Consider the following 22,027-nt stretch of genomic DNA (forward strand, 5'->3'; position numbering starts at 1 on the left):
GTTTTCTTTTATTTGTTAGTGCAGCTACCTGTATCTTAAGAATGCTTTTAATTCTTAAGAATTAAAAATATACCTAACCAAGAACATGAAGGTTTTTCTGTTATCATTTAAAAACTTTATAGATTTGTTTTCCCATCTTGTTCTTATCCACCTAGAATTGACTTTGGTATGTGATAGGATTTGGGTTCCCAACATACTTTGTTTTATATATGGATACCCATTTGGCTCAGTGCTAATTTTGGAGAATCCATTTTCCCCACTAATCTGCAGTTGGCCACCGATGCCATCACAATCTCCTACTGGGCTCTCTGTTCAGTTCTACTGGTCTTTTTGCCTATCCTTATGCCAGTAGCACAGGCCTTAATTACTATAGCTGTATTAGAAAGGCTGCTGTCCAAAGAGCAGATCTGCCAGCTCTTTTTTTTTTCTTTAAGAATTGTTTTTGGCCTTTTGCTGTCCATATAAATTTTAAAGTTAGCTTATTATGGCATATTAGCAATTCTATTAGAATTTTGATATATATGCATACAGAGAGAGATAGGTAGATATAAATGTGGATATTTAGATAGATCTGTGGAAAATTAATGACATTATTTTGAGTCTCCTAGTCCATGAATATAGTATTTCTCTCCAATTATTTTGTTTTTAAGTTTTATTTTCCACCTATTTATTGCTGGTGTGTGTCAGTTTGATGTATTTGAAACTGTATACTTCAGTGATTTTTGGTATATTATTCTCAGATATTTGTAACCATCACCACAATCAAATTTAGAGCATTTTCATTACCTCATAAAGAAACTTTGTAACTGCTGCACCTCCCTTTCTGCCATACTCCCCAGTCCTAAACAACATGATTGCTTTCTGTGATCTATTTTCTGTTAGTTTCTAGTCTAAATTCAGCCAAACACTTTTCATTTTTTTCTCTTATTTTATCATCTCTCTTTTGAAACACTAAACCTCCTTTTTAAAAAAGATATTTATAATTTATGTATTTCAGGGTTTTTTTTTCCTTTTTAATGCATAGATTCTGAGTTTGTTATTGTCTGATTATTTATTTGGCGCTCTTGATACCTGCTTAATGTCATGATAGAAAAAATAAGGAATTGTCTAAAGTACACCCTAACTAAATCTATTATTTATTTGGTGAGGCATATCTTGACTCAGTTTGAAGTGTTCGAGAGGTTATTGTAGCCTTCCCAGGCTTCACAGTTTCTCTTTGTTATCAATCCCTCACTACTAATTCATTTACTTTTCGTATTCTCCCTCAGCTAGAATACTTAAACTGGAGACAATAGAAATGAACCTTTCCCTACTTTTACTGTGGCCCATCCACAATCTTATAGCTAATTACTTTAATCACAGGAGAGATGTCTTTCATTTAGGGAATACTTGTATTATGCCCAAAACCAAGGCTGTATATGTTGGCTATCAGCATTTTCATCTTCCCCTAGTTATTCTAGGTCTGCACTATCCATTACACCTGTCACATATGGCTGTTTAAGTAAAATTAAAAATTTAATTCCTCACTCTCACCAGACACAGTTCAGGTAAGTGCTCAGTCGAATATAGAACATTCTTCTCATTATAGAATATATGGTACTGGTAGCTATTTGTCATTGTGCTTCATAGATCGCAATCTGGTTTTGTTACCGTTTTCTTGTTTTATTGAAGTTACTGGATTTGTTCTCTATGTTTCATTAGTTATTTGGTGGGAACATCACAAAGGGGGGGAGTAAAGTAAAAATACCTTTATTGTAATTGCTAAAAAGGTTGTTACAGGATTTAAATGAAGCAATGCATGCAAAGTGCTTAAGCCAGTATGGGCTTCTTGGCACACAGAATAAACTAAAAGAAGGTAAATGTTATATTTCTAATTACCTCTAGTTTTAATTTAAAAATATAGAAAATGCCATTAAAATTGTTTCTCAAGTTCTCTTTGCCATGGCCTTCCTGATTGGAGCTCTATGGATCTGTAAATAGTCTGGAGCTTTGTCTATATTTGTTGATCATGATTTTGAAAAATAAACAGTAAATATTTTTTAAATGCCTTTATTAAGGTTAAAGAAGCCATGTAGCTTAGGTGACGAAAGCTCTATTGCTTATAAACTATATGATCCTGGGCAAATTACTCTTAATATCACTTCCTAAAGTGGATATGTTTTAAAGACTAAATGAATTAATGTACATAAAACATTTAAAACAGTACCTGATATCTACTAATCACTCTCTAATTCTTATTAACATTATGAATATATTAATAATATGTGTTTACCATATGCTTACAAAAGTAGAGGCATTATACAAACTTAAGTAACTGAGTTTCTTTTCCCATGTTGGTACATATTACCCTATCTCAAATTTTTAAATGGCTGCATTCCATTCCATTTTGAGGATTTATTATAGCATATGGACATAGTAATCTTAAGATATTGATATGCATTATTTAACCATTTTTCAAATCTTACCTTGATGATAATTAGGTTTCTAGCTTTTAGCTGTCATGGATTATGAATTACTAAAAATCCTTGTATGTCTAACTTGTTATTTGTACAAGTATGTCAGAATGATAAATTTGTGAAAGTGCATTTCCTGAGTATAGATGATTTTCAGGCATGCTTTTTGTTAGGGAAGCATGTCTTCCCTACCTCAAGATTATAAAAATAACTCCTTATGGCTTTCTTTCAATACGTTTGTGGTTTTGTTTTTTACAATGGTTTTTATTTTGGCGTAAGGCATTATAAGGATTCACCTTTCCTTCCCATCCTCCCCCAGTAGCTCCCTCTCTTAAAAAGTACATCTTTTTATTTGTGATCTTATTTTCACAAATAAGAAATATTTCTTATAGCCTACTACAAATATTAGAATGTAATTACAAATGGTTACAGAACTAACAGACCTTCATCATATCTAGCTTTTAATTGTGAAAAAGAACCTTATGGTACTTACTTCCCAGTGATATGGTTATAGTTTATATATCTCATACATATATCACAAGCAATTTTTCATCATTAATTTCTGTGGTAGTAAAGACATTTCTATGATGTTATTTAACTATGAACATTTGGACATATTATGAGAAATTATTTGTTGAATATGCATCTCATAAGATCCATCATTATTGCATGAGATTTCTTATTAAATAATTTCTAAAAATTATAAAGGAATTTGCTTTTATTTTCCAGATTTTAATTTGTTACATTATTTGCAGAAATGAATACTTATTTACCCCTTCACAAGTATAAAGGCTTTGGCACACAGCAATCAATTTTGGTCCTTTTACGCTACTTCTCTACTCCATCCCTCTTTCATTTCCTTTTTTGTTCTTCCATGGTAGAGGGAAAGAAGCAAGATAAAAACAGTAGATGGAGACATTTTTGCCACTAATATGTAGACACTGATATTAAATATCTGAATATAGGAAATTAATATAAGAAATACCTAGTTTTTTAATAACGTGCTTTCATTACTGCATGTTTTTATTTATTTATTTGTATTTCTTATTTGTCACAATTCAAATTCTTGGGTGACAAATTTTTTTTTAGGTAATATCCCTGTATTAGGATGGTTCCAAGATATATTATTTACACTTTATTGGTGTGTTACTCATCCTTTTCTCTCATTGTTTTTCTGCTGAGAGTATATCTTTTTTTTTTTATTAATTAACGGAAAAAAAGAAATTAACCCAACATTTAGAAATCATACCATTCTACATATGCAATCAGTAATTCTTAACATCATCACATAGATGCATGATCATCGTTTCTTAGTACATCTGCATTGGTTTAGAAGAACTAGCAACACAACAGAAAAAGATATAGAATGTTAATATAGAGAAAAGAAATAAAAGTAATAATAATAGTAAACAAACAAACAAAAAAAAAAAAACCTATAGCTCAGATGCAGCTTCATTCAGTGTTTTAACATGATTACTTTACAATTAGGTATTATTGTGCTGTCCATTTTTGAGTTTTTGTATCTAGTCCTGTTGCACAGTCTGTATCCCTTCAGCTCCAATTACCCATTATCTTACCCTGTTTCTAACTCCTGCTGGGCTCTGTTACCAATGACATATTCCAAGTTTATTCTCGAATGTCCGTTCACATCAGTGGGACCATACAGTATTTGTCCTTTAGTTTTTGGCTGGACTCACTCAGCATAATGTTCTCTAGGTCCATCCATGTTATTACATGCTTCATAAGTTTATCCTGTCTTTAAGCTGCATAATATTCCATCATATGTCTATACCACAGTTTGTTTAGCCATTCTTCTGTTGATGGAGATTTTGGCTGTTTCCATCTCTTTGCAATTGTAAATAATGCTGCTATAAACATTGGTGTGCAAATGTCCGTTTGTGTCTTTGCCCTTAAGTCCTTCTGAGAGTATATCTTAATCACTATTAGGATACTTGATAAACTTTGAATTAATACAGATGACTATAGAACCACTTTTTTTCCCTGTTTTTCTTACTCTGTTATTATTTCCACAGAAAGAACATGTTCTCTGGATAATTGTACAGTGGCCAAAAGAATTGGAAAAGGAAAAGATGCTACTGTCATCTTTGAGCATTTCAGAAAACCTGTAGACCCATTGGTTCAGGAAAACTGTTCATGCAATGCACTTAATTCAGAGATAAATCCTTCCAACAATATTTCTAATTCTCCTGGGAATGTGCAAAAGGGAAACATTTCTATATTTGAAACACACAGTGGACAGACAGAACACAATCTAGCAGAAAATAGTGACTCTTTTCAAGTACATGCACATAATTCAGCTCTTTCATTTATGCCCAGTGATACCAGAGAAAGCATTAACAGTGACCTCTTGTTAAATCTGACTTACCTTAAAAATGTTTTAAGTGGTATTTCTGCTGCTTTTCCCCTTCACAACAATATTGGCTCAAGTACAGTTATTACTTCAAAGCTTATCAAAGACCCAAGACTAACGAGGAGAGAAGAAAGCATGGGAAAACAGAATAATATGACAGGTTTAAATGAGATTTTGCCACTTGAGAAGAGTTTGAATTATGTTAATTCTGAACTAAATCTGTCAACTATGCCAACTAATTCTGCCTCCTCATCAGAAGTCATCCCTGGTGATCATGCTGTTCTTACTAATTATTTGGATTCCCCTTGCATCAAAATTTCTTGTGATGATTCACAATCTCAGGCTCACAACATGTGCTCTAAGGACTGTGATTATATAATTCCCAATAAAATTACAATGGCAGGACAATGTGAGAGCCAAGGCAATTTTCTCTTCCCAACTTCCTTATCAAATGTAGTTTCAGAACTTGAGAAACAAAAGTACATTGAGGAAAAATCCCAGAGATCCCTGCAGAAAGGTAGCATCCCCCTACTACTTAAACAAAACAGTGAACCGTGTAACTCTCATAAATCAGTTAATACTTGTTCAGAAGGGTATAATAGTCATATTTCTGAGGAATCACAGTCTTCCAATTTAAAAACTATATGTCAAAGTGATCACCAGATGCCTATAATTTCTTCACTCCAAAAGAAAGAAAGCGAACATAAGTGTATTCAAAATACTGGAAAGATGGAAATCCTTAAAACTGATTCAGAAGACAGTTCCAAAGATGGAAGAAAGCAAAATTTGTGGAAAGAAGTTGAGAATTGTTTTACTAATGAAACAACAAACAGTCCAGTAGATAATTACACTTCATTGTTCAGAGAAAGTGAGAGTCTTGATTCTGCTGGAAAAAAGTATGACCAAATATTAATTCCTCAAGAGTTAGAAATACCAAAATCTTTCACATCTGTCACAAAGGATATGGATGAACTAGATCATGTAGCAAAGGAATTACAAAATTGTATTACTCCAAGTGTAGAGAGCCTTTCACAAAAGCATCCTCCGTATTCTTTGAAATTTGGAAATAACGTTAACACAAGTTTTGCCAGTTCTCAAAAATTAACAGAACCAGACGTGGAAAAAACAAATCATAGTGGTGTTAACATTATGAACGCTGCTTTCCAGGACACAAAAGACCTCCAGGCCAATGAAATGCTAATTGATACATTTATTTCATCATATAACATTGAAACAGCTCATGATAATTCCAGTTGCAGCATATCTAGAGAACATATATGTGTCAGTCAGAAATGTGAAAATGAGTCAGTATCATTAGAGAATATTCAAAGAGACTTAAAAGAAGCTCATATTGAATGTATAGGTCAGAATCATTCTCTGTTCTGTGATACACAGTTGAACAATGATACACACCTGAATATTGATTTCAAAGAACAAAAGGATGATAAAGATAATCATAACGAGGCAAAAGATAATGACATTGCTTTGTCTATAGAAAACAGCTCAGGGAACATATTTGGAGGTGAGAAGCAGAGTTTTCATACAAACCATTTCACCAATATAGATGAAACATGGGAGAATAAAAATTGCAGTGATGAAGAAATTCTTAATTCTCACAGGTTTTCTAGTACATTTAACTTGACTTGGGCAAAGAAATGCATATCAGCAGAAGCTACATTACTAGAAAATGAAGATACTGTCACTGCCATAAATCAAAAAGATACTCAAAATAATGGAAGTAATCTAGAGCATTTGGCTTCCACAAAGCTTTCCAACATTGAAGGTTCTTCAGGGTGTGTATCCTCAGGTGCTGCAGTACAGATAGCTAGTACTAGTATGCCTCCATTAAGCCCAAATCATAAAGATCCCCAGAGAGACCAGTTTAAAGACACTTGCTCTCCTGAGAATCCAAATTTTGGTTTGTTAGTAAAACATAGGGTTTCTGATAGTGAAATCGGTATGGATAAAAATAAGTTCCAGGACTCACTTCATCAGTCAATAATAAATGACGACATAGTTATTCAAAGTTTGGAATTAGAAAGTGAGATTGAAATAGGATCAGAACCTGGTGATGATTCTTTTCAATTTCAACAAGATACACCTAGCCATGAAAATGTACTTTATGAGGAATTTGGAGACTTATATGAGACTCTGAAGTCTCGTATTGATTGGGAAGCTCTGTTAGGGAGCAGTAATTGGGAGAAAAAAGTTTTGAAAAGTACCATGAGAACGGAAGATAGAGATCAGCATTACTCTGATGAAAGTAAATATTTTTATTCTTCCACACAAATAAACAAAGCAAAGCTCCCCAACCCAATCTTACTTCCAGATCTAAAAGTTACAGTTACTAATATATTTAGGACAGAATTCAGTCCTACTGCTCATTCTCTTGCATTGAAAGAAAATTTTTGCAAACGTATAAGTGAATCTGTGGAATCGGAAACAAATAAAGGGGTGGAGAAAGTTCCAGAACTTGAAATTTATTCCCAGTCTTCTGGTGAAGATTCACATTATCTGTGTGAGGATAAATGTGATAATATAAGGCAAGAATCAGAACTAGTGAGCAAATCCCAAATTTCCCTTTCTTTTGATCTGAGTCAAAATTTAGAAGTGAATCACATGTCTGAAAAACAAAACGAGTCTTTGTTTACTGAACTACCTAATATCACAACAATAAATAATGAAAGTTCCTCTACAAAATCAAAAATTGGCTGTAATGATACTAGAAGTGAAAAGCACTTGGAATCAAGAATTAGCAAAAGAAAGCTTCATGTATCTTTTAGGGACCAAAGCATATCACATAAAGATTTAAGACATCACGAAATTTATGGGAAAAAGAGGAGGCTTACTAGTCAAGACTCATCTGAATGTTTTTCTTCATTATCCCAAGGACGAATTAAAACATTTTCACAGTCAGAAAAGCACATCAGGAGTGTCTTGGATATTCTAAATAGTGAAGCATCTTTATGCAAAAGCAAACGTCTTTCCAGAAAACTTGACAGAGCTGTTCTTCACTTAAAAAAAGCTCATAGAAGAGTGCACACATCTTTGCAGCTAATAGCTAAAGTGGGAGAAAACAAAAAGGGCCCATTGCCAAAATCATATGCAATAATTTGTAATAATTTTTGGGAAAGTTGTGACCTTGAAGGTTATAGTTCCATGTCAGAAAGAAAATATTATTCCACTAAACAATTTTTGTCAAAAAGAAAATGTGATACACAGGGAGAAAAAAGAGCTTTAGGACTTGATGTTGGTAAATCATTAACTTGCACATCAGAAGACAAGTCTTATAAAAGAAATGAAGAGAGAGCCACAAAGTGCTTTTCTACAGAAAATGTGGCCAGTAGTGTCTCCAGAAGTCACACCACTGTTCACATGAAAGAATTTTGTGGTCAGGAACAACACCCTGAATCGTTGCCCCTGTTTTCCATGTCCCAAAGCACATGTCACTCAGTTTGTAATGATAGCAGTATGAAAAATCCGGGATCATCATCAGAACTCCATCTCTTTCCTGGAGAAACTGAGTGTCCACTTTCTTCAAATTGCACAGATGAAACACTACCTGAAAAAGAAAATCAAATTGATATGAACTTTTTATCTAACACTGGAAAATATGAAAAAGTTGAGAACCATTCATCACATGATATTAAAGATGAAACAAAAGAAATCAATTCCAAGGCTATTGAAGTAGTAAATAAAAGTAATTCAGTATCTTTAAACCGCAAAGAAGAAAATAATGTAAGTTTTAGCACAGACAAAAATTATGAGGCAACTTGTATAGCTCACACAGAGGTGAAAACTGACATACTTATTTCAGTCCTAGAATCCAGTGTGAAACACTTCTTAGATGTTAAAATGTACAAACCAGATAACCTTATCTTATCTGGATGTAAAAGAAAGCTCAAAGTTAATTTTCCTGTAGAAAAATGGGCAGCTCCGGCTGAGAGTTCCAAACCCAGCATTATTACAGGAAACTTACTCAAGGACCCATTAAACCTGATAGCAAGTAAAAATTATAACAATATTACTCAGTTATCAGCTGCTCCAGTGAAAGCCAGTGAAGGAGAATCCTCGAAATCTTATTTAGATGAAGAGGGAATTTTTGCTGTAGACTGTTTTGCAGAATCCACTGCTGTATCACATGAGCAGGAATGTGGTGTAAAGGAGTTTCTAAAAACAGAACAATGCTCTTCTAGTAATTGCTTCCAAATAGATGGTAATGAAAGAAATGTTACTGAAAATTCTGAATTGGATCTAACATCAGTAACTGAAGAAAATAAAAGTTACAGGGAAAATATAATGAAGAAACTATTTTCCAATAATAGTTCTGTACTCTTAACAAGTAACAAAAAGGGCTCTGCAAAACTTATCTCTAAGAAAGATATTCAGGACAGAAAAATATGGAAAGATAAACAAGTAGAAAAAGGGAAAAATTCCGCTGGAAATAAACACCACAAAAAAACCATGACTGAAGGATCAGCTGTTAAGACTGAATATAAAAATCAAAAGAACAAGATCTTAGAAAAAGAATCCTTTTTATGTGAGAAAACCATTAAAAATAACTTGATTGATTCTCATCTAAGCATTAAAAATACCACCTCTACCGAGGCAATTTCTTTGAATAACACAGTTCCTAATCACCTTAACAAAAGAGAGAAAGAGGGGAAAGTTAAAGCTAATATAGACTCTCAGTCTGACTTGACCTTACATTCAGAAACAGCCTGTAGTTTCAAACCAGACATTATAGGAATTAATCATATGTCTGTTTCATGTGCCCACTCTGAAACTGCTAAAGTTGCTACTCCTCAGAAAAACCCTACATCATACATGAATGAATTCAAAGAAGAATGTTCAACTAATCTTACTGCTTTCATAGCTAAGCTCTCTCCAATTTTGCAGAGGGCAGATAAAGCATCATCTTTGCAGATTCTACAGGAAGAAACTAAGGTTTGTCAAAATATTCTCCCTTTTTTTGTTGAAGCTTTTGAAAGAAATCAAGAATGTTCACTTGAAGAGATCCTGATTTCACGAGAATTGTTGGTAGGACAAAACCTGTGGAATAATTGTAAACACAAATTAAAATCATGCGCTATTGACTCTTTGGTAGAACTCCAAATGATGATGGAAACTATTCAATTCATTGAAAATAAAAAAAGACTTTTAGGAGGTGAACCAACATTTCGAAGCTTGCTTTGGTATGATGAGACATTGTACAGTGAGCTGCTTAGTGGGCCACGTGGGTATCAACAACAATCCACCTTCTATCCTGCTTTTCAAGGCAGATTAAAATATAATGCATTCTGTGAGTTACAGAACTACCATGATCAATTAATTAAATTATTTGAAGAAACCAAAAGGGAAAATAATTCATACTATGCATTCTTAAAATACAAACGACAGATTAATGAGTGTGAAGCAATAATGAATCATTGTTCTGACTGCTTTGACTTTTCTCTTTCTGTTCCATTTACCTGTAGTGTTAACTTAGGAGATAGTTTAGGAGATCTAGAAACCATAAGAAAAAGTACTTTAGAGCTTATCAGTATATATGGGGACTCTCCTAAAGTTCATTTGTATCCAGGAAAACAAGATCATCTGTGGATTATCATAGAAATGATCTCCTCAAAAGTTAATTTTATCAAGAACAATGAGGCAGTAAGTCTTAAAATATCTCTTTATGGTCTGGAACATATCTTTTTTGATGCTGCAAAAAGTCTCGTTTGGAATGAAAGAAGACAATCTTTAAGCAAAAAATACTCACAAAAGAAAAACAAAGAGATGCTACTCAAAATGAATCAGGATGCTTTTTCTAAATTGCAGGAAATATATGATACTGTGTTTAAAGATTTAGGTAATGAACAAATTTCCAATATTGGACTTGAGGAGGATACTGTGGTTGCTTCCAGAAAGTCAGCTGATATGATAAACAAAGCATCGACTAGCATGGAAAGCTATACGTTTAATAGTACTTTGCTTTCACACCCAGATATTTGTTGTATTAGTGAAATATTGGATCAAGCAGAATGTGCAGACTTTAAAAACTTACAGAAACTCACTTTGAGATGTACAGATCACTTAGAAATTTTAAAAAAATACTTTCAGATGTTACAAGAAGATAGCATAGATAATGTTTTTATCACAGAGGAAAACGTTTTGGACATGATGAAAAGCCACAATCGTGGAGCTGTAATTTTAAAGCCTGAAGCTGTTGAAACATACATTGAAATTGTCATGCTTTCAGAAACAGTTCACTTTCTTAAAAATTCAATGGCAAAGAAACTAGACAAACAGAGGTTTCGAGGTATGCTTTGGTTTGATTTGTCACTTCTTCCTGACCTGGTTCACTGCCAAGAAAAAATGGCTTCTTTTTCATTTATTAAAGATAATTCAACAGATTGCCTTTGGAAAGTGATAGAGACTGCTATTTCTGAACTTAAGAAAGATCTAGATATTATCTACAAATACAGTGAAGCCGTTAATTGCTCATATGCTCTTCATTTATTCTCAAGAGAACTTGAAGAACTTTTAGAAATTCAAAAACTTCTAAAGAAGTCTAAGTATTCTGTTTCCACGTATATTGATTTTGTGCCAAATATAGTATCCATAAATTACGGAAGCACTGTGACAGAGTTAGAATACAACTATAATCAGTTTTCTCTGTTGCTTAAAAACATAATGGCCACCCCCCGGAAAGATTTAGGAAAAATGGCCCATATTATGAAAGTTATGAAAACCATTGAACATATGAAGATTGTATGCACTAAAGATGCTGAATTAACCCTTTCCTTTATCCTATACCAAACGCTGTATAACAGAAGAAAGGCTTTGCAGCCAAAAAGAAAAGCAAAGATGGATATTCATGTCATAAAACCTGGGAAGGACATCAACAAATCCACTTGTATAAATGCACCCTCAGTTCCAGAGTGCATAACCAGAAACGTTTTAAATTCCTCTAAAAAACGATCTATCACTGTAGACATATGTGAAGATTCTCAGGAACAAGAGAAAAATGCTACTCTTTCCAGTTGCAAAAAGCAAAAGGTATGAATATTTTAAAATGAAACCTGTGTATTTTTGAGAACAAATCTACTCTTTAATCTAGCAAGTCATTTACAGAATTGTAAAAAAATTGAGGCTGCTTTAAATATTGCATTGCAAAATAAATTTGCTCTGCTAACTCAGATACTGGATTAAATAATTATTTTTCTATAAAATAATGTAAATGTTGACTTTCAATCCATGATTCCATGTATGAGACTTACCTGGCAAATGTCTATCTTTAAAATTACAATTTAATTTAGAAATATTTAATGGAAGAATATGAATTTTAATATCATCTTAAGGGTAAATCTAATATTGTGAATGTGAGTTTATTATTACACAATTATTACAATTGTGAATTGAGTTTATTACTCAATATTTATTGAGTAGCTTCTACATAAAAGACTGATACCCTGTAGTGAATATTAAAAACTGATGATTGCAGTTATCATCCATTTGAAGGAATAAGGCAGGTATTTTTAAATAGATGGTTACCACGAAGCTAGAGGTAGTCCGATATAAATGCATTTTATTTAACAAGTTTTATATAGCATTCATTATGTACTTGATACTATTCCAGGGAGTATACAAATACTAGCTTATTTATTTTCCACAAAAATCCTTTTAATGTATGCACTATTACTTTTTATTTAAAGGTAAGGAAACTGAGGTACCAGAAAAGATTAAATAATTTTCCTAAGGTCACAGAGCTAGTAAATGGGAGAGTCCAGATCTAAAATCAGGAGCCTAGCTCCAAAGCCCATGTTTACAACTGCCCCTATCCTACTCCCAGAGGCCTGTCTCAACTTTAAAAGAATTTCTTAGTTCAGCAGTAAGAAATACAGAAAGTGAGAAGCAGGATTCTTCCTCTGCCCATCTGTACTTTCTGAAATCTAATTGTATTCATTAAACTAATTCTAGAAACTAATAATCTAGTCACCATTTATTGCACTACATTTATTGGAAAATGCTTAACAACCAGTTTATTAACATACCTGCACATATGAAACACATTAACAACACAAGGTGTGTACACCATATCAAGAGTAAAGTGAAATAAATAAATAAATAAACAACTAAAAAAATTCTAAAGAGAGTAAAGTAAGGGTGGTACTAAAAAGGTGGTGTAGATATTGAGAAGAAAAGGGGGGGGAAGCTTAGGTTTTTAGAGACTGACTTTTTATAGAACAACACTAGACAGACCAAAGCTTTTTTTTTTTTTTTTAAGAAAAAAAGAAACATCAGATGAAGGTGAAAATGAAAAGGGTGTTTCAGTTATGGAAAAATACTGTGAGTAAAGACGAAGAATGCTTATTGACATTATTTGAAAAATGAGTTTAAAATTAAATCTGGGGTGGTGCAATGGTGACTCAGTGGCAGAATTCTCACCTGCCTTGCCAGAGGCCCAGGTTCAGTTCTTGGAGCCTTCCCATGCCAAAGAAAAACATTAAGTCTGAAACAAAATTTAACTTAGAGGACAAGAGTAAGCCAAGAATGGAGAAGGTTTTTTCCAGAGTTTAGTATGTCTTAAGTACAGGCCTGTGGTAAATATTAAAGGATAATGTGATGTAAAAGTGTGTTTTTTCAATAATAAAGGGGAAGAAGATTCTGACTACAATTAGAAGTAGTAAATCAGCCAAGACTTACTTAGCGAAAGTTGTTGTTTTACAGAATAAGAAAGAAAAATTCATATTTGATGGACATTACTTAAAGAATTGATGGGGCCAGAGTCACTGGTTTTTAGGGGAGAATCACTAATGAGTTTAATTTTGAACAGTGTGTTTTAGATGGTGACAGAAAAAGCAATTGCAAAATATGATATTAAAATAATCTATATTATAGTTTGCATCACACCAATGTAAATTTTCTTTGTATATTTTAAACATAGGTTCATATGAAAGATGTCACAAAAATCAACAAAGAAAAGGCATTGTTCAAGAATCCAAGGTAGGAATTGCCGTCAGCCCGATCTAAAGAAAAATCAAAATTTGGCAAATGTTAAGGAACAAGAATATAAAACAATTTATATAACTGTTGGATCAACTGTTTAACTGAGATAACAAGTAAATTAAGGGTGGAGAAGAAGATTGTTTCAGATTAGTAGTAGAGTTAGAAGTCAGTCAGTAATCCAGGGCTTAGAAAAGGGTACTATTGTTCAGAATATGGAAAACTTGTTTTTGACAGATACCACTTTAAGAATTGATGGGGCTTAGTGACTGGTTTACTAAAAAGGATATAAGAGATTAGGAGAAGTGATTAGATTGATTTTTTTAGTTTGTGGATTTTATAGACCAGTCAAATTTCAAAATCAGTTAAAGGAATAAATATCACCAACTTAAATATTACTAAGTGGGAACATTAATACTAGTAGTGTCTGTCAATACATATATTATAAATATACTATTGTATCATAAAATTATGTTTTAACAACATAAAGTGTGAAGAACATGATCTCAAATTAAGTAGTAGAAAAATAAATAGTCCTTTAAATGAAATAATTTTTATGAGAAACTCACTGTTATTTAATTGTTCTCATTTTGACATGAGTTGGCACCATTGGGTTTGATGAACATCTCTTGTTTCAAACTAAAATTTTGACTTTTCTGATTAGCTTAATTTTTTCCCTTTTTTTGAAGAAAAATGAGTAGTATAAAAAGGATAAATAAGCAACCTCTTATTTCTTTGTTTCTTTAAATATGTTTTATTTATTACATTTCTAGAATACTTTTCCAAGCACATATGATTCTTTGAATAGTTGGATAGTGGTGTAAAAATGAATAGAATATTAGAGGCATAACATAAACCAGTTCTGGAATCATCTTAGATTTGTTAAATAAGTATAGGTGTTTATTCACTACTTAAAAGAATCAAACTCAGCAGAAAAATGAATTCTAAGGTTGGGTACTATCTTCATGGAAATATATACACTCTTTATACTCTGAAGGTACAAAGAGACAGACTATCTAGGCAGCTGCCAATCTATAAGGTTCACTGAAACATCACTGGAAATGTGATAAGGTAAAATTGTAATCTCTGGAAACTCTGTTAAAATATGGATGATATTGGATGACAGTGTAGGTTGTCATTAAAGTGCCTTTAAGAGGCCGAATTCAGTAACCAAGGCCAAAGGTTCATTTCTCGATTGTAGGAAACTGATACTTCTTATTCCTTCTCGGCATGCTCCTTTCCACCTATAATTCAAAGAATTTGATGAGGCACCAAGAAATATACCTATCTGTGGAACCTATGTTCTCTTTCTGGTTCTATATGTTCCCATAATGGATGCTTCCCTCAGGCTGTCTGAGACTATCTAAATTTAGATAAGAATGCCAAGGGTATTATATAAATAATAAAAAAAAAATTTGGAGTTCTACGTTTCTTACTCTCGAAGTTGAAAAGACAGAAATTCTTAGTAATTTGTGATCACAGAAAGGGGAGAAATCTCTTTGGAGGCACCGCTATTAGTTTTACCAACTCTATATAGCTATTTACAAGTAAAGAAGGTGTCAGTAAGTTGGATATACATGAATTAGAAACCATAGTAAACTACTGAATTACAATAGTTTCTGACTTTTAAAAGCCCCGATCAATAATTTATTACAGTATTGGAAATATATTTGAAATATGAGTATATATATTTTTATGTATCTTAGTAGTAAAAGTGTCTTATTCAAAAAGGGACTAAAACTTTGAAAGTGTGTTACTTATAGTGCCAATAGAATGAGAAAATGTACATCTTAAGAACTGTTTTCTAGAATAAAAAATTTCATTAGTATTTCTGTTAAAAATTTGTAAATCTATATATTTAAAGTTATTTTGTATGTATGTGCTAAACTTAATAGGAGTACAAAATCTGATCTCCAAAATGAAAACGACATGGGGCCAACTTCATCTGACAATCTGAAAAGAAACCATGTATCTCCAAAAAACACTGAAATGCAAAGATCACAACCTGGTTTACTATTACCTTTAAGGAACCTAAAATGCGATTGCATGTCAAAGTCAGAAAGCGAAATAGACTTAACTACTGTTTCATCAGACATTTCAGAAGACTTCATTGGGCAATGGGGAAATTTAAATAGCATGAAGAAAAGAAATGTGATTTTTGGTGCTGCTAGAAGTGATGATAAAGATTGTGTTTCTTGTGCTATTTGTGACCAAAAAAGTATAGATGGCACATTTACAAAAGACGACGAGATACCTTCACAAAAGTTTCTTAAAAATCCCCCAGATCCTGCACAGAATTCTTGTCCTTCAAACATAGAACCAGGAACTGATGGTACTTGTCTGCCTAATACATCAGTGCTCTCAAAGCCCATTTTCTGTTTTGTGAGTGATGTCCATACTGGTCTAGACATGAATGACCCTGTCTTTGAACTTCAAGGTAACGAAATTTTAGATTCACCTATTAAAAATTCTGCATGCACCAATTCTCCAGAACTCTTGTCTATCCAAAACAAAATTCCTGCTCTTCAAATAAACAAAACACAGCCTGCAAACACTGAGTCAAAGGAAAAATACATGAAGGATACATTGAATCCCAGTACTATGTCTATTGGAGCATCTGAAAATATAACCCTTAATGTGCCTCAAACAACAGAGCACTCTTTTTCTGAACAACAGAATAATGAAAATTCCAAAGTCCTAACTGAGAATTCTGTTGCATATTGGAATGAACTTCCGCAGTCTGCATATACCCCAATATATAACTCTTCTGAACAGTCATTTGGAAATTCCTATCCTTATTATGCCTGGTGTGTTTATCATTACAGCAGCAGCAATGGCAATTCTGTTACCCAGACATACCATGAGATAACCTCCTATGATGCACAGCCACCTCCTTCTGGGATGTTGACTGCAGTTGAAAGCACTGTCCAAAACACATATACTAATCTTTTTTATTCTCAATATTTTGGTTGCACTGCTGGGGAACCACAAGCAAATGAGTTTGTGCCAGTGAATGGGTATTTTCAATCTCAGATACCTATTTCTTACAATTTTCAGCAGTCAGTTTTTCCACAGTATCTTTCTTATCAACCTTTACAACAAGCTGCATACCCTTATCCACCTAATCCAGATGTGCTGCCAGAAGTTCCCTGGACTTATGGTGAGTTTCACAGTGTTTTTTTTTTTACTTTTAACATTTCTGAGAATGTAATTCAAAACAAGTGATGATATATAGCAGTCATTTTTCTATGAAAATTTGGAGAATTTTTCATGTATTGGGCAGAGTAGAATTGTGTTATGAAGTAGGAATTTTGTCAAATATTAAAAAAAAAGCTAGCTGGTAATATCATTAGTATGTCCTTCAATAAAACCCAACTATTGGGGTAGGTAAGTAAAGTACAGTTAATCCATACAGTGAAATATGATGCATTCATTAAAGGATTTGTAGAAATATTTAACAACATAACAGGATTAAAATTGTAGATCATATCACCTCACCTATGTAAATAAAGTAATGCATACAAATACTGAAATGAAATACCACCAGCATTTTAACTTATGTGCCTCTGGGTGATGGAATTTTGTTGTATGTGAAAGGTGTTTTTCTGTATTTTCTAGATTTCCTGTGACCATATATTTTAGTAATCAGGAGAAAAATATACTGTAAAAAACCAAGATAGAAAAAGAAACTTCAAGCATATAAAGTACTCTTTTCCTCTCTCAGTATGCTAAGATAATATATGTTGGTGTAGTGAATGGAGTTCATTGAAATGTATTGTTGAAGAACTTGCTTGTTTGCCACCAAAACTTGAGAAGTTTTCTCCTTTAAACAGATAATTCTATTTTTTAAATGTCATGATTGGAATAGAGTTTTAAAAAATAAATTGAAATAAATATGCATTTATCAGAATTAAAGCAAACTTTAAAATTGTTCTGCAGAAAACACAGTTATATACATTAACACATAGATGTTCTACCATCAGAAATGAAATATATTTTAAATAATCTCCGTTTAATATCTTAAACAGAGACATGTAAGAAAATTTCTTTAAAAAAATGTTATTTCAAAACCTCAAATACTCTTATAAATTGAAAGACCACTTGTATGAATTGGATAAGAGGTAGCCTAGTAACAAAACAGTTCTCTTTCTAATTAAGAAATCTGATCTTTCTGCACCCCTGGATTATAATCACCATGGGTTCCCTATTATAATAAAAATAAAATACAGTAGCTTAAATTAGGGATCCATCACAATCCTGCTTCTCCTTTCTCATCTCCTGCAACTTGCACCTCTTTGTTCAAGCCTCATTGAACTTCTTAATGTTCTTCCATTTGAACAGTCCCTTTAGATCTTTATAATACTTCTCATGTGCTTTTCTCACATGATAAGGTATTTGAGTATTATGTGGCATTGTAAATTGTCTATGTACACATCTTTCCCTTTCTCCCTGCCCCTCAAAATGAATTTAAACAGGACTGAAACTTTATCACCTTAAACAATCTGAAGAAAAGCGAGGGCAGAAAGAAAGGTAAAAAAGAGAATAAGACTGAGTTTTTTTCCTTTTTGAGTAATTTCATACCACTGCTGCCGTTGTAATGATAAACACACCAATCATAGTATGGGTGGCAAACCTACTGAAGTAGACTTTAATTTCTGAAATAGGAAGTCTTAAATGCAGTTGTTTCCTAATGGTTCCCATGGTTTGGGCTTTCTTGTATTTCTTAATAATCAAACTGTTTGTGATATTGAAAGATAAGTCAAATCCACATTTGACTTTCAAAAATCTTAATTGATGCCACCTTGGTTACATTAGTCAAGTGAAAATACAAGAAAAAGAAGCAATTGTCTAGTTTTTATGACATCCAGAGGTTACTATTTTTAAAATTGGTAGGCAGTTGCTCCATCTATTAGTTCTTGTGAGTATAAACAATCCATAAAGAGACCCCTTACCTTTCAGGAAATGCATCCTTTTTAAAATGTGAGAATCCCTATGATCTTTTCTTCACTGTTTTGCTTGTGATACTGTATTTAGCTCCATAAAATGAAACAAAAAAGGGGCTTCAGAGAGCCCTGTGTAGGAAACACATTATGTAAAAACCTTTATTCCATTTAATTGTCACAGGATACCTAAGAGAGATGTAGGGATAATATGGTTCTTAAATGGATGAGGAAACTGTTCCTCAGAGAACCTTAAATAACTTTCTCTAGAACCTTTGGCTACTTGATCTTGGGGTTAGCCCCTATGAATCTTATTCCTGCAAAGGATAGGCTAAGCCTACTTAAAATTAGGCCTAAGAGTCACCACCAGAGTACCTCTTTTGTTACTCAGGTATTGCCTCTCTCTCTGAGCCACCTTGGCAGGTGAAGTCACTGCCTCCCCACCCCCACCCCGCTATGTGTGACATGTCTCCCTGGCAACATGGGACAGAACTGCCAGGATGAGCCAGGACCCTGCATCAAGGGATTAAAAAAGCCTTCTTGACCAAAGGGGAAAGAGTGAAATGAGACAAAGTTTCAGTGGCTGAGAGATTTCAGAGTCAAGAGGTATTCTGGAGGTTATTCTTATGCATTATATAGATATCCCTTTTAAGTTTATGGTGTCTTGGAGTGGCTGAAGGGAAGTACTTGAAATGCTGAGCTGTGTTCCAGTAGCCTTGATTCTTGAAGACAATTGTATGAAGATAGAACTTTTCCAATGTGATTGTGTGATTGTGAAAACCTTGCATCTGATGATCTTTTTACTCAGGGTATGGACAGATAAGTAAAAAAAATACGGATTAAAAAATAAAAACTGAGGAAGGGTAAAATAAATTGGGTAGGTGGAAATACTAGTGGTCAATGAGAGGGAGGGATAAAGGGTGTATAGTATGTATGAGATTTTTCTTTTTCCTTTTTATTTCTTTTTCTGGAGGAAAGCATATGTTCTAAAAAAATTATCATAGTGACAAATACAAAACTATGTGAGCCATTGACTGAACACCATGTATGAAATGAAATGTATGTGTGTGAAAATAGGTCAATAAAAACATTTATTTTTATATATATATATATATATATATATATATATATAGTTTTTATATATATATATATATATATATATATATATATATATATATGAATTTCATATATATGGCTAGTGAAGGGTAGATGTACAACTTGAATTCTGATCTCTTTGGCTCTTAGGTTAGCTAATGTTCTTTCCAGTATACTATTATGTACCATCAGTTTGATTCATTAACTAATATCCAGTTTTTGTGGATTTTTCCTTCCAGCTCCGTGGCAACAAGAGCCCTTTCAGCCAGGACATTGAAAATAGTCTTCTGCCTACTGAAATAAAGGAAATTTAACAAGTTCTTCCAAGTATTTTTCTTACGTATTTTTATTTCAACAGTTAACACTTTTAAATATATGTAAACGTGGTAGGAAATATAAATCACATAGCCTTCTGTAAATCTTTAAATGTGTTAATGTATCACATTAAGGCAGTGGTAAATCAATTTCTGACATCTGAAATGCCAAAATTATTTCCATGCAATTATTTCATAGGCTCTTATTTTTAATACCCACCTTACCATCAGGAACATTAGCATAACATTTTGAAATTTATTGTTTGAAATGTGCAGTCAATTTACTACACCTATTTAAAGATTTTCTTTAAGATTATTCTACTGAAATAAAGGGAGTAAAAACATTTAATATGATTAGATTAAATAGTAATAGTTTAAAACAAGAGTTTGTTTCTTGTATTTTGCTATACATTGTTTCTGATATTTTGTGATACATTATTTATGGTGTTGTGCCATTTGTTTTAGGTAAAAGTAGGAATTTTTTTTCTTGGATTGCTCATCAGACCAATAATTCTACAATTCTTGACACTTATTCACATTGTTAATAATTCTTTCTGACATGAAAAATTTTCTTTAATTTCAATATTCTATAATTTTTACTTATGAATTATTTTTCCTCTTGTCTGGTTTATTCAGCAGCATAAAAATGTTTTTTAATTGAGAACTTGGTTTACATATTTTCAGTGTTTCCTTAAGTATAGACTTCTAAAATTTTATATATTTTGAAGCATTTATGTTTATTATATTGAAATTAAATTATATTTAACACCTTTTTCCACAATAGCTCTTTGTACAAGGTTTTTTCCTTTTATATTTGTATCTCAGGGTTTAACTGTTCTTTTAATGATTTTGTAGCAAATAATAGCGAATAATATCTTTAGCTTAGGCCATTAGTTTAAAACTAGTTGTATTGTAGTAACTTAATGCAGCACACATACAGGTTTTTTAATGCTCTGGTCATAGATTTTTTTTTTCAACATTATACAGAAGTAAAAAGTCTCTTAATCACTGTAGTAAAGCAGGGGTGTATTTTATAACTATAGTCATGAGAAACCTCTCTGCCTGTACTTGCCTTTCTTGCTCAGCAGCATCCCAGTCAAAAAGTTCCTTCATCACTGTATATATAATTTTCTCAAGTTCTAGTGGGCCCTGAAGTGTGACAAGAGATTTGCTTTGGCTGAGTCTAAATAGCTAGTTAGCAAAGTTTCAGTAGTTTCTCAAATTTATGTTAGGAAATTTTTTATGTTAGCTAGCACAGCACTTCAAAGAGAATATAATTCACCCCTATTTATTGTAGAGTAGATTTTTCAATTAAAAAAACATTGAGAAATCATAAAATACACCTCTTTAGACACATTAACAAAATAGGATGAAATTCAGAATACCATAGCGTTCTCCTCTAACAAATCTTTTTTAAAAAACTCAGAGAGCTGCAGCTGAAAAAAAAATAAGGGATTTTAAAAGACTGTAGAATTGAAGCAATATTAAAATAACATTTTTGTCAGTGTGCTTGTCTTATTGAAATAGTCTGTTAAAAGCAAAACTGAGCATTTATTAAGCAGTAGTATTAGCTGTTATTTAAAAAAAAATGACTCAGCCATCTGATTTATGTTTGGTAATGAAAGATATTACCAGATTTATTTAGATATTTTCATTAAGTAAACCAAAAGTTAAGGAAAGATTCTTTAAACAATTTTCAGATTTACTTGACAATGCATTTGTGATAGTTTATTTTATGGGTTTTAATTTTTCCCCCAAAAAAGTGAAAACCTTTTCTAAGTATTCAGTTACATTAGAAAATATGCACTTTGAAAAATAAAATGAGAAAAAAAGGAGTATTTTCTTTTTTTTCTCTATGTGTTTTGA

General features: G+C 32.5%; 1 protein-coding gene across 7 annotated transcripts in view; it reads left to right on the forward strand.

Annotated features, from left to right (window-relative positions):
• TEX15 (testis expressed 15, meiosis and synapsis associated) overlaps nt 1-20,174 on the forward strand; it is a 100,237-nt gene extending 80,063 nt beyond the window's left edge. For 6 of the 7 annotated variants that reach the window (XM_077144544.1, XM_077144545.1, XM_077144547.1 and 3 more), the window contains 4 exons: nt 4,487-11,865; nt 13,754-13,812; nt 15,708-16,972; nt 20,087-20,174. In XM_077144544.1, coding sequence (XP_077000659.1) covers nt 4,487-11,865; nt 13,754-13,812; nt 15,708-16,972; nt 20,087-20,124 — 8,741 coding nt within the window. In that variant the 3' untranslated portion in view covers nt 20,125-20,174. Of the gene's footprint in view, nt 1-4,486; nt 11,866-13,093; nt 13,156-13,753; nt 13,815-15,707; nt 16,973-20,086 lie in introns of those variants that run through there. The other variant, XM_077144551.1, reaches the window with a different exon arrangement.
• The last annotated feature ends 1,853 nt before the right edge of the window (nt 20,175-22,027 follow it).

Source organism: Tamandua tetradactyla, chromosome 26 (assembly GCF_023851605.1).
Source record: "Tamandua tetradactyla isolate mTamTet1 chromosome 26, mTamTet1.pri, whole genome shotgun sequence".
NCBI classification, from domain to species: domain Eukaryota; kingdom Metazoa; phylum Chordata; class Mammalia; order Pilosa; family Myrmecophagidae; genus Tamandua; species Tamandua tetradactyla.